Consider the following 13051-nt stretch of genomic DNA (forward strand, 5'->3'; position numbering starts at 1 on the left):
CAGGGTTGGGGTCAGCGCTCAGTCAGTGAAGTGTTTGCTGTCAGTCCACAGAACCCACATTAAAGACAGCAGGTGTGCATTTATAATCCTAGAGTTGGAGAGACGGAAGCAGAAGAGTCTCTGGAGCTTGCATGGCCTAAATGGTGAGTCCTCAGGCCAGTTAAGAGTCTCTGTCTCGGGGGCTGGAGAGATGGCTCAACCTCTGCCTCAAAGGACATGGACAGTGTTCCTAAGGATGACACACAAGACTGTCTTCCACAGGTACCTACACACCCATAAAAAGAAAATGCAGAATGGAGTCTCGGGCCTGGTGCAGGCAGATTGGGACTTCTTTGGATTGCAGACCATGGAGGATCTAAGAAGCCCTGACCCCCAAACCAGCACACCAGGAGCCATCACCCAGAAGCCATTGTGTAGCACTGGGAGTGAGGCAAGGTCCACAGTCACCTAGTGAAATGAATAACAACCAAGAATCCTCCCGAAAGGCGCCACAGGAGGGAATGTGCCCACTTTATTAGAACAGCTGGCCTGCAGGGCCACCCCTACAAGCACACCCTACACACATCAATAAAGGCCCCCGCCCCCCGGGTGGGTGAGGCAGAGGGAGTGAGCCGGCCTCACAGAGGCCTCAAATAGTAGAGAGGTGACTGCTGGGCGATGCACAGGGACTGAACTGGTGTCTCTGGGGAAGCCTGTATCATGCAGGCTCCTGTGTCTTTGGAGACCTGGGTTCAACATCCAGGCGGCACACAGGGCTGTCGTATACCATCTGCAGGTTCACCTTGTGGCCCACCAGCTCTCGGATATTATTGATGCCATATTTGATCATCGTTGGCCTTAAAGGGGAAGGAGCAGAGTTTACACTAGGTCAGACCAGGCTATCCTCTGCTTCCCAGAGGTTCCTGTCTTCTGCACGGAGAACAAGATGTGCTACCATTAGCCCAGTCACTCCAAGCCCATCTCACCCTCCCACTCTGTTGATCCTCCATCTAGCTCCAGAGCCTTTACACTGGCTGTGCCTGGCATACACCGCCGAACATTTTCACTGCTTCCTCAGCCTCCATGAGGCTTCACCTAGTCTCCTAAGTCCCCCTTTGGCCTGTCCATCAGCATTCTGGCCTTGAGTTTCCTTACTGGCCATGTTAGCTGCCCTTCCTTATGCACTAGGATCCAGGCTGCACACTACGGGGAATGCGCTAGTGTTCGCAGCTCAGAGCCGGCCACAAAACTTGGCCGTCCTACTAAAGAATGTCAGAGGAATTGATGGAATCACCCCAAGTTCCAGCCTGGGCACTCACCGCTCCAGGGAGAGACCCCAAGCAATAACAGACACATTCTCCGGGAGCCCCATTGGAAGGAGCATCTCAGGGCGGAAGACCCCAGAGTTGCCAACTTCTACCCACTTCTTTAGACCTGTGAGGATACAGGGGAGGCCAGAGCATGCACATGGGTGATACTGCACACAGAGAATGGGAAGATGGGGTAGGAGCTTGGCAAAGGGTGACCCAGGCCAAGTGTGAGGTCCCTCAGACTTCCCTCTGCACCCAGTTTCCCATCTCTGACCTTGGTGGTAGCTGAACACTTCCATGCTGGGCTCTGTGTAGGGGTTGTAGGCTGGTTTGAAGCGTAACTGGGTGATTCCTGTAGAGGTTGGCCAAGGCAGGCTGGTGAGCCCAGAGGCACCCTCCCAGGGCCCCCAAATACTGCCTGTACTGGATGGCCTGCTCACCCAGCTTGGTGAAGAACTCCCTCAGCACACCCATGAGGTGGCCCAGGGTGAGCCCATGGTCGGCAATCACACCCTCGATCTGATGGAACTCGGCCAGGTGTGTGGCGTCCAGCGTCTCATTCCGAAACACCCGGTCAATAGAGAAGTACTTGGCTGGTGTAAATGGCTTCTGGAAAGGAGGAATGATAGCCAGGCCACGCCAGGCCCAGCCCTGGCATGGGTCAGAAGGTCTGTAGGACAGTACCACCCGCCCACCCTGCCCAGACCAAGCTGCACCTTCTGGGCTAAACGGTAGAGGGCTCGTGCACTCGCTGCTGTGGTGTGTGTGCGAAGTAGGTTTTTCCGGGCCTCTTCTAGCTTCCAGGTATACTTGTAGCTTCAGAAGAAAAAACAGGAAGTCTGTCCCATGGCCCTGGAACCCCAGCCTCCTGCCCCTCCCCAGCCCGAGTCCTGCTTCTGCCTCACCCCTGTGAGCCGTAGCCACCCTGGGAGTGGGTCCGTTTCACCCGCTGGACATAGTCCATTGGGAGCTGCAGGGCCTCAGCTGGATCTAGGCAAGACAGAGCCATCTGGTCGGTCAGTGAACATCTCTCAGAAGCCATTGCATGTCAGACAGGCATGGCTCCATGGAAGCTCCTCTGGCCCAGCAGTCAGGGGCACCTGGCAACCTCAGTTGGCATTTCCCTCTTCATCCAGAACCCCCTTCCTCCATGCTTTCCTCTTCACTGTGTGAGAGTCTAAGTTTCCCCCTGGCTGTGACCCATTACCTCCTGCTTTGGTCTTCTCTTACTCCTACTTGACTATGCCCTGTAGCCACAGAGCCACCGACATTCCAGCCTCAGGACCTCTGCACTAGCCATGATCTCCAGAGATTCATATAGTTCTTACTTTCTTGCCTTTTCTTTTTCTCTTTTTTAGAATGGATCTGACTATAGCTCTGGTGGACCTAAAACTCACTATGTAGACCAGGCTGGCCTTGAACTTAGATCCATATGCCTCTGCCTCCAAAATGCTAGAATTAAAGGTATGTGCTCCCACACCCAGCCGTGCTTCAGACTGAAGCCACACGTACCTCCAGCCTCCGTGTGCACCGTGAGCCCTGCAGGCACACACTAGTGTCTCCAGAGGTTTTTAACCCCTTATCCCAGTACACAGATTCTTTAGGAACTATCTAGTCAGGAAGTGGAACTCCCTGGGGACAGGGACTTGTCCTACTCAGTGATGTGACTCACTTGGTTAAAAGCAATCTTAGCTCGCAGGAGGGTCTTCAGGGAGGCCTTGCTCAAGAAATACATGACTTTTCCCAGTGCTTCCTGGAACCTCGGCCTTTCTCAGGTTGGACAAGTGCCCTATCACTAAGATACACCCCCAGTCCCAGTGACCAAAACATTTCTCTCTCTCTTTTTTGGAATTTACAATTTCCCCCTCAGCCTCTTGAGTACTGGTGACAGGTAAGACCTCTCACACCCACTTTAAGTATGTGATTTCTTTGGGAATGTTAACAATATAGTTTTGGTGCTTGAATAAGCCTTCGGCATGTAGCAGCTATGTAGCCCTAGGCAAGTGATGTTCTTTCTGAGCCTCAGTTTCCTCAACTGTAAGTGAGGGGCTAACAGTACCACTTCCTGTAGTTGGAGGGTTTACAACAATGGTGTACAAAATGAGTTTTGGGTGCCACTGCAACAGCAACATCACTATAGCACAGGCTGGCCTTGAACTCATATCAGTCCTCCTGCCTCAGCTTCTAAGTGCTAAGACCAACATGCCTTACTATTTTGGACTGTTTTATTTGAAGACACGGTCCCATTCTGTAGCCTAGGCTGGCATCCAAATCAGTATGTAGCCATGACTGATCTAAGTCTCTTTTGCCTCATCCTCCCACATGATGGGATTACAAGTGTGAGCTACCATGACTGGTTATTTGTTTCATGTATGTGCGTGTGCGTTGCTGCTGCTAGCGATGGAACCCGCTAAATTGGCAATGGGCACCTAAGGAGTGCATCCTCTCACATCATAGGGGAAAAGACAACCATTTTGAGAAGTCACTCATTTCAAGTGAAATACAACACTAAAGAGACTGGCCTGTGACAAAGCACAGAGAACGTGCAGAAAACCCTGGGTTCCATATGTTGCTGTTGCAGTGGCACCCAAAACTCATTTTGTACACCAATGTGTACAGGCTGGCCTTGAACTCATATCAGTCCTCCTGCCTCAGCTTCTAAGTGCTAAGATCAACATGCCTTACTATTTTGGACTGTTTTATTTGAAGACACGGTCCCATTCTGTGCTATAGTGGAGGACTGCAGCTGGTCTTTGCTACTTTGTGGATTCTTTTTCCCACCCTTTATCCTTCCGGTTTCACACCTTATCACTAGATAGGAGAGAGAAAGATAGAAGGGAGAGAGAGAGCCCTGAATCTAATTTCTTTCCTTTTGTTTCTTCTTTGACCATGGCTACTAACAAACCAAACCAATCCCTGTGAATGACCAATCACCAACCCCACCTATTAGGGGCCCTAACATTTTTATACCCTCTGAAAAGTTCCCAGAATTCCAAATGTCACACAACAGCAGAACCTTATCTGCAGCTGGCAAAACCACCTCTGCTGGAGCACGAGGCAAATCACAGTCAGCTCCTGCAGTCAGTCAGAAGCAGCCGCATATCCTGGGATTTTGCTTTTGTTTTGTTTTTGAAGACAGAGTTTCGCTGTGCAGCCTTGGCTGTCCTATACTCGCTTTGTAAACCAGGCTGGCCTCGAACTCACAGAGATCCACCTGCCTCTGCCTCCCTCAGTACTGAGATTAAAGGCATGTGCCACCATACCTAGCTGAAAGATTAATTTTCACTTTTCCATCATGTGTATGCCTGTGTGTCTCCGTGTGAGTACATACACAGGAGTCTGTGTGCCTGAGGAGCCTAGAAGGCATCTGATTCCTTGAAGTTAGAGGCTTTTGTGAGACAAAACATGGATGCTGGGAACTAAACTAGGATCCTCTGAAAAAAGCAGCAAGTGCTTTTAACTGCTAGGCTTCTCCAGCCCACACACATGCCTCGCTTTAGTAAAAAGGATTTAACCCCAAATAAGCCCCTGGGAATTTACATGATGGTGAGAGAGGGGAAGGGACAGAGTCATGGTGGATTTTGGACAGATAAACCCAGGTTCCCATATGTGCTAAGTAAGTGCTATACTGATGAGCCACACTCCAGCCCATAGGTGTCATTTCAAATCTGAGACATAGCTGAGCAGAGTGGGCCAAGACTTTAATCCCAGCACTCAGGAGGCAGAGGCAGGCAGATCACTGGGTTTGAGGCCAGCCTGGTCTACAGAGTGAGTTTCAGGACAGCCAGGGCTACACACAGAGAAACCCTGTCTCAAAAACCAAATAAAACATGCCTGTAGTACAAACACTGGGGAGGCAGAAGCAGCAGGTGGATCTTTGTGAGTCTGAGGCCAGCCTGGTCTATATAGTGAGTTCCAGGTCAAGCAATGAAGTTCTGAATATAATAAAGATCTCCATGCATTGTGGCATATGCCTTTAAGCCCAGCAAGGCAGGGACAGGGGAATCCTTGTGAGTCTAAGGCCAGCCTGGCCTACAAGACCTCCAGGCCAATGAAAGCTATATATTGAAACCCTCTATGAAATGAAATATCTCTTCCTTAAAGCTTTATCCAGACCCAGGACCTCTGCTACCAAGTTGGCCAGGCTACCAACCTCGCAGGAAGAAAGTGTCATGTTGGTCACGTGCTGGGTGCTGCTGAGGCTGGAAGAGCGCATCAAAATTCCAGAAGGAACTCTCAATGAAGTTGTCCGTAGGCATCTCAGTGAACCTGCAGGAGACATGACTGCCTGCCCTGCCTGCCTGTGCCCAGCAGCTGCCACACCCCACCAGGGCCCTTTGCTCACCCCATCTCCAGGAAGATCTGTCGGAACTGGGAGCGGACCTTGAGCAAGGGGTGCAGGTGGCCGCTGTCTGGGAGCACACCACGGGCAGAGAAGTTGTAGGGTTTGAAGGGTCGGTCCCTCCAGGAGCCGCTGTGGGGAGATTCAGGGTACAAAAACATGAGGAGGGCTGCTGATCCTTCTTCAAAACCCTCTACCCTCTCCTTACCCTACCTGGAGATCATCTCTGGGCTAAGCTCCGCCTCCTGCTTGGACACACTTGTGCTGAAGCCCTTTCCCTTGCTCACCCAGTAGGTTTTCAGGACCCTATGAACAGAGGAAGAGAAGGAACATTGCTGACATCTCAAGAGCCTGCCCTTGATCCTCTATTAGGTGCTAATCCCAGAACCAACCTTCGTCACTCTGATTTTCGGCTGTTTGTTGTTGATGTTGTAACGGACTTCATGTATCCCAGACAGAACTGGAATTTGCTACACAGTCAATCATAGAACCCTGGTCAAGGACCTTGAACTGATCCTCCTGTTTCTGCCTTCTATATGCTAGAACTACAGGATTATGTGGTCCTAAGGATCAAACTCAGGGCTTCGCGCATACTAACCAAGCTACAACCCTAAGAGCCTGCTTTACTTATTTACTTTTTCTATAGAGGGTCAGGTCATATAGTAAAGGCTGAGATTATGGGCTTTAGTCATTGTATCCTAAAGTGCCTTTACCTGCCTTTCTTCCTCTTTTTCTTTTTTTAACAGAGGGTCACCATGGAGCCCTGGCTGGCTTGGAGCTCCTATGTAGACCAGCTGGCCTTCAACTCACTGATCCTGTCTCTGTTTCCTATGCTGGAATTAAATGTATACCCAACCATGTCCAGCTGCTTGAGCATGCCAGGCAATATCTACAGCTGAGACACATCAGTTTTATTTTTATTATGTGTACTGCATACGTGTGGTCTGAATGTTTGTGTGAATGTGTGACATATGTGAGCGGGAGCCTCTGGAGGCCAGAGGAAGGTATGCAATCCCTGGTCTGTTCCTGACACAGCTCCTGGCACTAGAGTGGCAGGAGGCTGTGAGCTGTCCAACACGGGCACCAGGAACCTAACCCAGGTCCTCGGAAGAGCGGCAATAGCTCTAAACCACTGAGCCATCTCTCCAGCCCTCTAGATTCATGAGTGTTTAAGAATCATTATTCCCTTCACTGACCTGTGTGCACAAGTGTGCACATTGCACAGCTCCTACGTGGAGGTCAGAAAACAACTTCGAGAATCAGTTTTTAAGCCAGGTGTGGTGGCGCACGGCTTAAGTCCCAGCACTCAGGGAGGCAGAGGCAGGCAGATCACTGCGAATTCGAGGCCAGCCTTGTCTATGAAGTGAGTCTAGGACAGCCAAGACTACAGAGAAACCCTCTCAAAAACAAACAAACGAAAGAATCAGTCTTTCTTTCTACCATGTGGGTCCCAGGGATGGAACTCAAGTTATCAGGCTGGGTGACAACTATCTTTAGCCACTGAGCTATTTTCTGGCCCTCATTTTTGTCTCCTTTTAAATTATTATTAGGTGTTTTATGTAGCCCAGGCTAACCTTCAACTCCTGATCTTCCTTTGTTCGTTCTGCTTTATCGATAGTCTTCTTGATACTGTCATAGAAATTTTCTTAGGGGGCCACTACCCTTCTACCCTTCATGCATGAATTCATTCTGTAAACTAATCTGAAATTCTAATTTGAATCTTGGTCCATACAGATGGGCATGATGATGTCAGCAACGTACTGAGGGTTTATCTGGGGTCAGGATCTGTTATCCACAATTCTAAGGAAGCTAAGGCTGCAAAGGGCCAGGTGAGTTGGCCAAGTTCACATAACAAGTTGCAGAGCCTAGACTTCCCTCAATCAGGTAGCCCTACAACCCCAGGCTTTAAATGGTTTCATGAGATAGGTTTCACTCTGTACCCAGGCTGGCCTGGAACTCACAGTCTCAGCTGCACAAGTATGCAGCACCAAATCTGCCTCAGTATGGCCTCACCTGAGTGACATGTGAGCAGGAATTTATTGGCTGACTGCCTGGAAAGTATACCGGAAGACATTTTCCAGCAGCAGGTGCAGCACGAGAAAAGCCAGAGCCCGGCACAGACTCAAAAACCCTGGATAGGGCTGAGTGTAGTGCTGTATGCCTCTAATCCCCGCCTAGCCTAGCGAGGCACAGGCAGGCAGATCTCTGCAAATCTGAGGCTAGCCTGAACTATATAGCGAGCATCGGGCTAGCCAGGGCTACAAAACCAAAGAACTTAAAAACCAAAGAACTAAACAACAACCCAGTAACAAAAATCCTATGTAAAGGGGGTCTAGTGAAGACTGACATCAGCAGCAACTGGGTACATGCTCGGCAGCTCCCTCCCTTCATCCTCACAGCACCACAGGTAAAGGGGCCAAGCCATGGCAGCCACTCACACTTCTGTCAGCAGCTTCCTCTTCCGGAGCTCATTCCTTTCCTTTTCAGTCAGCTTCTCAGCCTGGCCTGACTGGACCAGCTGCAAACGCCTCTGTACTTCATCCTCGATACTGTCCACCTGCCATAGGACAAAAGGAATGAGGGCTGTATGTGCCCCACTCCCCCTTCTATTGCCTCCAGCCACACGCCTACAGGACTCACCACTTGGAAGACCCGAGGCCCATCAGCTGCACTCTTGTCCACTCGGATCCACTTGTTGGACATGGCCTTGCTGAAGCCCACCTTGCCGCTGGGCAGTTGCTAGGGAAGTGGGATTGTGATGAGTGCTGTATTCCAGGGCCACCTGCATCCCATCCCCTCCCTGGACCCCAGCCCTGGGCCCTACCATGAGCTCACTTTGCACCAGGCCCTCAGGAGGGATGCTTCTGAACACACGGGCCTCATGGCTGCCCTCCCGGGCAATCTCTTCACCCTCAGCAGTCAGCTCCCAGCACTTGGTGGAGCGAAGCTCTGCCTCAATGACCTGCAGGGAAATAAGTGGCACATGGGTATGCGGTGCTCAGCTCCCTCCCCGTGCAGCACTGGGCCAAAGATTCAAAGACAGGTGTCATGTGCTCAGTGTCCACAGGAGGCCATTCAGCTGTCTTGCTCTATCACCATCTGCCTTATTTTCTCACTGTTTTGCATCTACGCTGGTGCAAGCGCATCTGCAACACTGGGGTAACAGGGGCTCCAGTGGCCATGCTCAGCTTTTGTTGTTGTTTTTTGAGGCACAGTTTCTCTGTGTAGCCCTAGTTGACCTGGAACTAGCTCTGTTGACCAGAATGGTCTCAGACTCACAGAGATCTAGCTGCCTCTGCCTCTGCCAGGATTAAAGGCGTGCAACCACCACGACTGGCCATGCTCAGCTTTTACATAGTGCTATGGATCTGAATTCAGGTCTCCTGCCAGCCACTCTTTTTCCACTGAGCCATTTCCCCTAAGCCCTTATCCTGATTGTCTACACAGTTCACCGTTTTTACAGACTAAGAGCACTTTTTCTCATAGTTTACAGAAAGGCTTTAAACAAATGGCCTTTCCAGAAAATACTAAGCTACACCAACTCTAGTTCCTTAACAGATGTATTAACTCGTTTAGAATTTAAGGCTAAACGGGAAAGATCAGAGAAGGAAAAAAAAAATCTAAGTTTATTTTACATAATTGTCTGAAAGATAAAATCAAAGAAGTCAACAGAATTTAGTCTGGTTTCATCTGCCCTAAGGGAGGAGGTGCTGAGTTTGGAGGAGTGGTGACAATCATCTAGGAGGATCTTCTGTGACAGTAGGTAGGTCATGCAGTCATCACTGTCCTTCCGCCACACATGGTGCTCCCTCTCCTGACATAGCTAGGTCTTTTAAGATCCATAGAAACAATTGTAAACTGAAACACGCCTCTTTTCCCAGCTTCTGGATACTCAGTTCTTTCAAGGTTGTATCCATCCAAGTGTAGATCTGTGTGAGCCCACATTTTCCTAGGGAAAATGCATCCCTTCAGTGGCTGAGTTCAGTTATTGGTGGTAAACACCTGCCAACGCTTCTGCTGTCACTGTAGGAGCAATGGGCATGTCTCCTCCAGGTTAATTAGCTCTGGCTCCTTAATTTCCTTCTGTGTGACTTGTACAATTCCACTGCTGTCTTTCTCCTTCAGCCCCTTGAGAAACCAAACTTTCTTTCTTTCTCCCCCCTTTCCCTTCTACTTCTTACGGTTTTTCATTTCTTTACATATTTATTTTTTTTTAAAGATTTATTTATTTTATGTATATGAGTGTTCTATCTGCATTTACACCTGCCAGAAGAGGGAATCGGTTCACATTATAGATGGTTGTGAGCCACCATGTGGTTGCTGGGAACTGAACTCATGAACTTTGGAAGAGCAGACAGTGCTCTTAGTCACTGAGCCATCTCTCCAGCCCCATTACATATTTATTTTTGAGGTATGTTTCAATAGGTGGCCTTGGAATAGCCTATTGGAAAACTCACTATGTAAACCTGGTTTTGAATCCACAGAGATCCACCTGCCTCTGCTTACAGAGTACTGGGGTTAAAGGCATGAGACACCCACCCACCTAACACCTAGCTTTCTTTTAAATGTTATGTGTATTTGTGTGTGTGTGTGGTCAGAGGACAGCTTTTAGGAGTCAGTCCTTGCCTTCCACCAAGGAGGGTCTCGTATTCTTTGCTATGCTGCACACTCCATGGCCAAGAGCTTCCTAGCAATTCTCCTAGGTCTGCCTTGCTTCTCACCTAGGGGTGTGATGGGATTACAAGTGTGGAAGGACTGAACTCAGGCTGTCCAGCTAGTGTACGCAACCAGCCATATCCCTGGCCCCTGTACCATAATCTTGATCTGAGGGCCCTGGAACTGTAGTATGTACAACTAGTGACACTGATGAGTCACTTACCTACACTGAACAGCATTTGTCTTATGTACAAGACCTGAAAACAACATCATCATCCCAAGATTATGGCAAGGACTACAAACCAAAGAGCAGAGACCAGAGTACAGAATTTGTGCTCAACAAATAAACAGCCCCAACTCTTGCCTCATGGATCTTGCTTCCTGAGTGGTCCACAAATCCATCATCATCTTTCATTTCATCACAGACCATTTGCCAAGATGGATGGGCTTTCTTTCTCCCTTGCCCCACCCCACCTAACCTTCCCACACCACATATCAAGCCCTATAGATTGGGGATGTGCCAGTGTTGGTATAATGTTCTTGTGAAATGCATACAATTTACCCTTGTTCATTGAAATGCTAATTTCTCTACCCCACAATCCGGTTTCAATCTGGACATTGCATTGCGATGTTTATTCTAAGCATCACCTATCTCAAGTTTGTGTAAACATGCCACCATTTGTTCTCTGTATTGTTAATAAAACAACCAGCCACAATGCTGAGCAATGGAGAATAGGGTGGGACATCCTGGTCCAGGGGAGAGAAGGAAGGGATGGGGTGGGAGGGGGATAGGAGAGTAGAGATGAGCAGGAGAGAATTTTGAACCACAAGAATAGATAAACCAAAACTAAGATGACTAAAAGCAAGTATAATGGATGAAATCTGATGGTAGGAAACTATGCGGGCTTGGAGGTTTAGGAAGGTGTAACTATTGCCCAGCATTGTGCTCTAGGTTAATTAAATAAATCCTAGTCTCTGTGTGGTGATTTGGGTATACAGCTGGTTTTGGAATAACTGCTGCTTAACTAAAAGATAAATCAACAGTAAATATTAATATTCAACAACTTGCCAGCCTCAATCTTCAGCCCCCAACCCCATCTCTCAGTTTTGCCTAGCAGTCCTTCTGAAAAATAATACAGAGAATACAATCTGGCTGGCTACAACTCCTAGTATGGTTCTCCTTATTACTGTGAGAGAAGGACATACCCGGTAGGCTGTGCATGGTGGCAAAGGCCGGTAACCTCAGCTGTTGGGGAACCTGGAGCAAGATGGAAAGCCAAGGCCAGCCTGGACAGAAAGAGCCTGTTTCAAAATGAAAAGTACCTCAGCACTTGGGAGCCAGGGGCAGAGGCTAGCCTGGCCTACACAGTGGGCTACAGCAGAGCCACAGCTATGAAAAAAACAGCAGTAAAACCCAGAAAAAAATTAAAAAATAAAAGAGTAAAAAATTTTCTAGAAACGTGCTTCAGTGGATAAGAGCAATAGATCTTGCAGAGGAACCAGGTTCAATTCCCAGCACCTACATGGATGCTCACAACCATCTGTAACTTAAAATTCCAACCTCTTTTGGCCTCCTCCAGTACGTGGCTCACATACACTCAGACAAGGACACACGTACACATATAAAACTAATGAACAGTTCTGAGAGAGGGCGAGAGCCTTTTATATCAGTCCTCTGAAGGCAATCAGATCTCTCTCTGTCAGTTGGAGGCCAGTCTGGTCCAGAGAGCAATTTCCAGGACAGTGTGGAGCTATATCTTTCAGTGTTACAATTTTTTGTCTTGCACGCAGGAGGCCCGAGTATGGAGATGAAAGGGCATGAGGGAACATACAGAACTATGTAATTCTGCCCTGATGGTCTCTGCGGATTGTAATCCTCATACCAAAGCCCTGCCATTTATGTCCTGAGTGCCATCGTTTTCCTCCACCGGATCCCGGCTCTCATTCTCCCAACACGAAGCCAACTCTAACAACTCTGAGCCTTCACACCACTGTGGTCATTTGTGCCTCCCCATTTGATTGCAACCCTTTTCGGGGCAGCGACCTCGTCTTGTCATACCCCTACATGCACGATGCTTTCTCCTTAATAGACGTCAGTCGCTTGAGGGACATAAATTGCTCCTGATTTCCCACCGGCGCACCCCACGGTGCATCTGTACGTAATTTTCCCTCGCTACAGGTATAAAAGCGAGGCCGGCCAGCAGCACGTGCCGGACTCACCTCACCCAGAGCCTGGAGGCTCTTAACCGCGCCCACCACCGCCTGATGCTCCACGCCCAGCTGCGTAGCCAACTCTGCGCTGTCCAGGCCGCCATCAGCTACCTCCAGCCGCCGCAGCAACTGCTCCAACACAGGACTGTCAGCCATAGCTGTTCCCAATGTGCTTGGCGTATGCAGGCCGCCGTAGCCACCAGGAAACCGGAACCGGAACCCGCGATAGCGCGTACGTCGCCATTTTTAATGTGTCGCACAGTGCAAATTGGGAGCTGGCCATCGCCATCTTAAGTGTGGCAAGTAACCACAAATGAGTGTGAGAGGGATTCAGGACGCTGTATGTAGTTTGGCCCCAGCGGCCTTTAGTTAACTAGTGAGGTAAATTTGAAGACTTGAAAGTCAATAGTAGTTTTCTTTTGGCGTTTTGTTTTATATATTGAGACAGGGTTTATCTAACCGAGGCTAGCCTTGAACTCCTAATCTCCTGCCTACATCCCCCCAAGTGCTAGGATTACAAACACTGTAAGGCCTGATTGAAATTTATTCTATC

The 13051-nt window shown here is 49.1% G+C and overlaps 1 protein-coding gene across 2 annotated transcripts; it reads right to left on the reverse strand.

Moving 5' to 3' along the window:
- Window positions 1–481: 481 nt before the first annotated feature.
- On the reverse strand, window positions 482–12684 carry Farsa (phenylalanyl-tRNA synthetase subunit alpha). 2 transcript variants are annotated; one of them, XM_021632267.2, is made up of 13 exons: window positions 12508–12684; window positions 8456–8593; window positions 8272–8370; window positions 8070–8188; window positions 5845–5937; window positions 5635–5763; window positions 5443–5558; window positions 2195–2279; window positions 2006–2105; window positions 1730–1898; window positions 1564–1641; window positions 1299–1413; window positions 482–836 (listed from the first exon to the last, which is right to left on the reverse strand). In XM_021632267.2, the coding sequence occupies exons 1-13, from the start codon at window positions 12652–12654 to the stop codon at window positions 698–700; spliced, it is 1527 nt and encodes a 508-aa protein (XP_021487942.1). In that variant the 5' UTR covers window positions 12655–12684; the 3' UTR covers window positions 482–697. The 2 variants fall into 2 exon arrangements, with proteins under 2 accessions (XP_021487942.1, XP_060248323.1); XM_060392340.1 differs by lacking the exons at window positions 2195–2279; window positions 5443–5558.
- Window positions 12685–13051: the final 367 nt, after the last annotated feature.

Source organism: Meriones unguiculatus, chromosome 10 (genome assembly GCF_030254825.1).
Source record: "Meriones unguiculatus strain TT.TT164.6M chromosome 10, Bangor_MerUng_6.1, whole genome shotgun sequence".
In the NCBI taxonomy this organism is placed as follows: domain Eukaryota; kingdom Metazoa; phylum Chordata; class Mammalia; order Rodentia; family Muridae; genus Meriones; species Meriones unguiculatus.

Coding starts and splice junctions, on each gene's coding strand:
- Farsa (XM_021632267.2), bottom strand. CDS start 12,654: ATGGCTGACAGTCCTGTGTTGGAGCAGTTGCTGCGGCGGCTGGAGGTA. Junction 8,594..12,507: donor GCCTCCAGGCTCTGGGTGAG/GTGAGTCCGGCA, acceptor ATTTCCCTGCAG/GTCATTGAGGCAGAGCTTCG. Junction 8,189..8,271: donor GGCCTCGGGTCTTCCAAGTG/GTGAGTCCTGTA, acceptor GTCCTATGGCAG/GTGGACAGTATCGAGGATGA.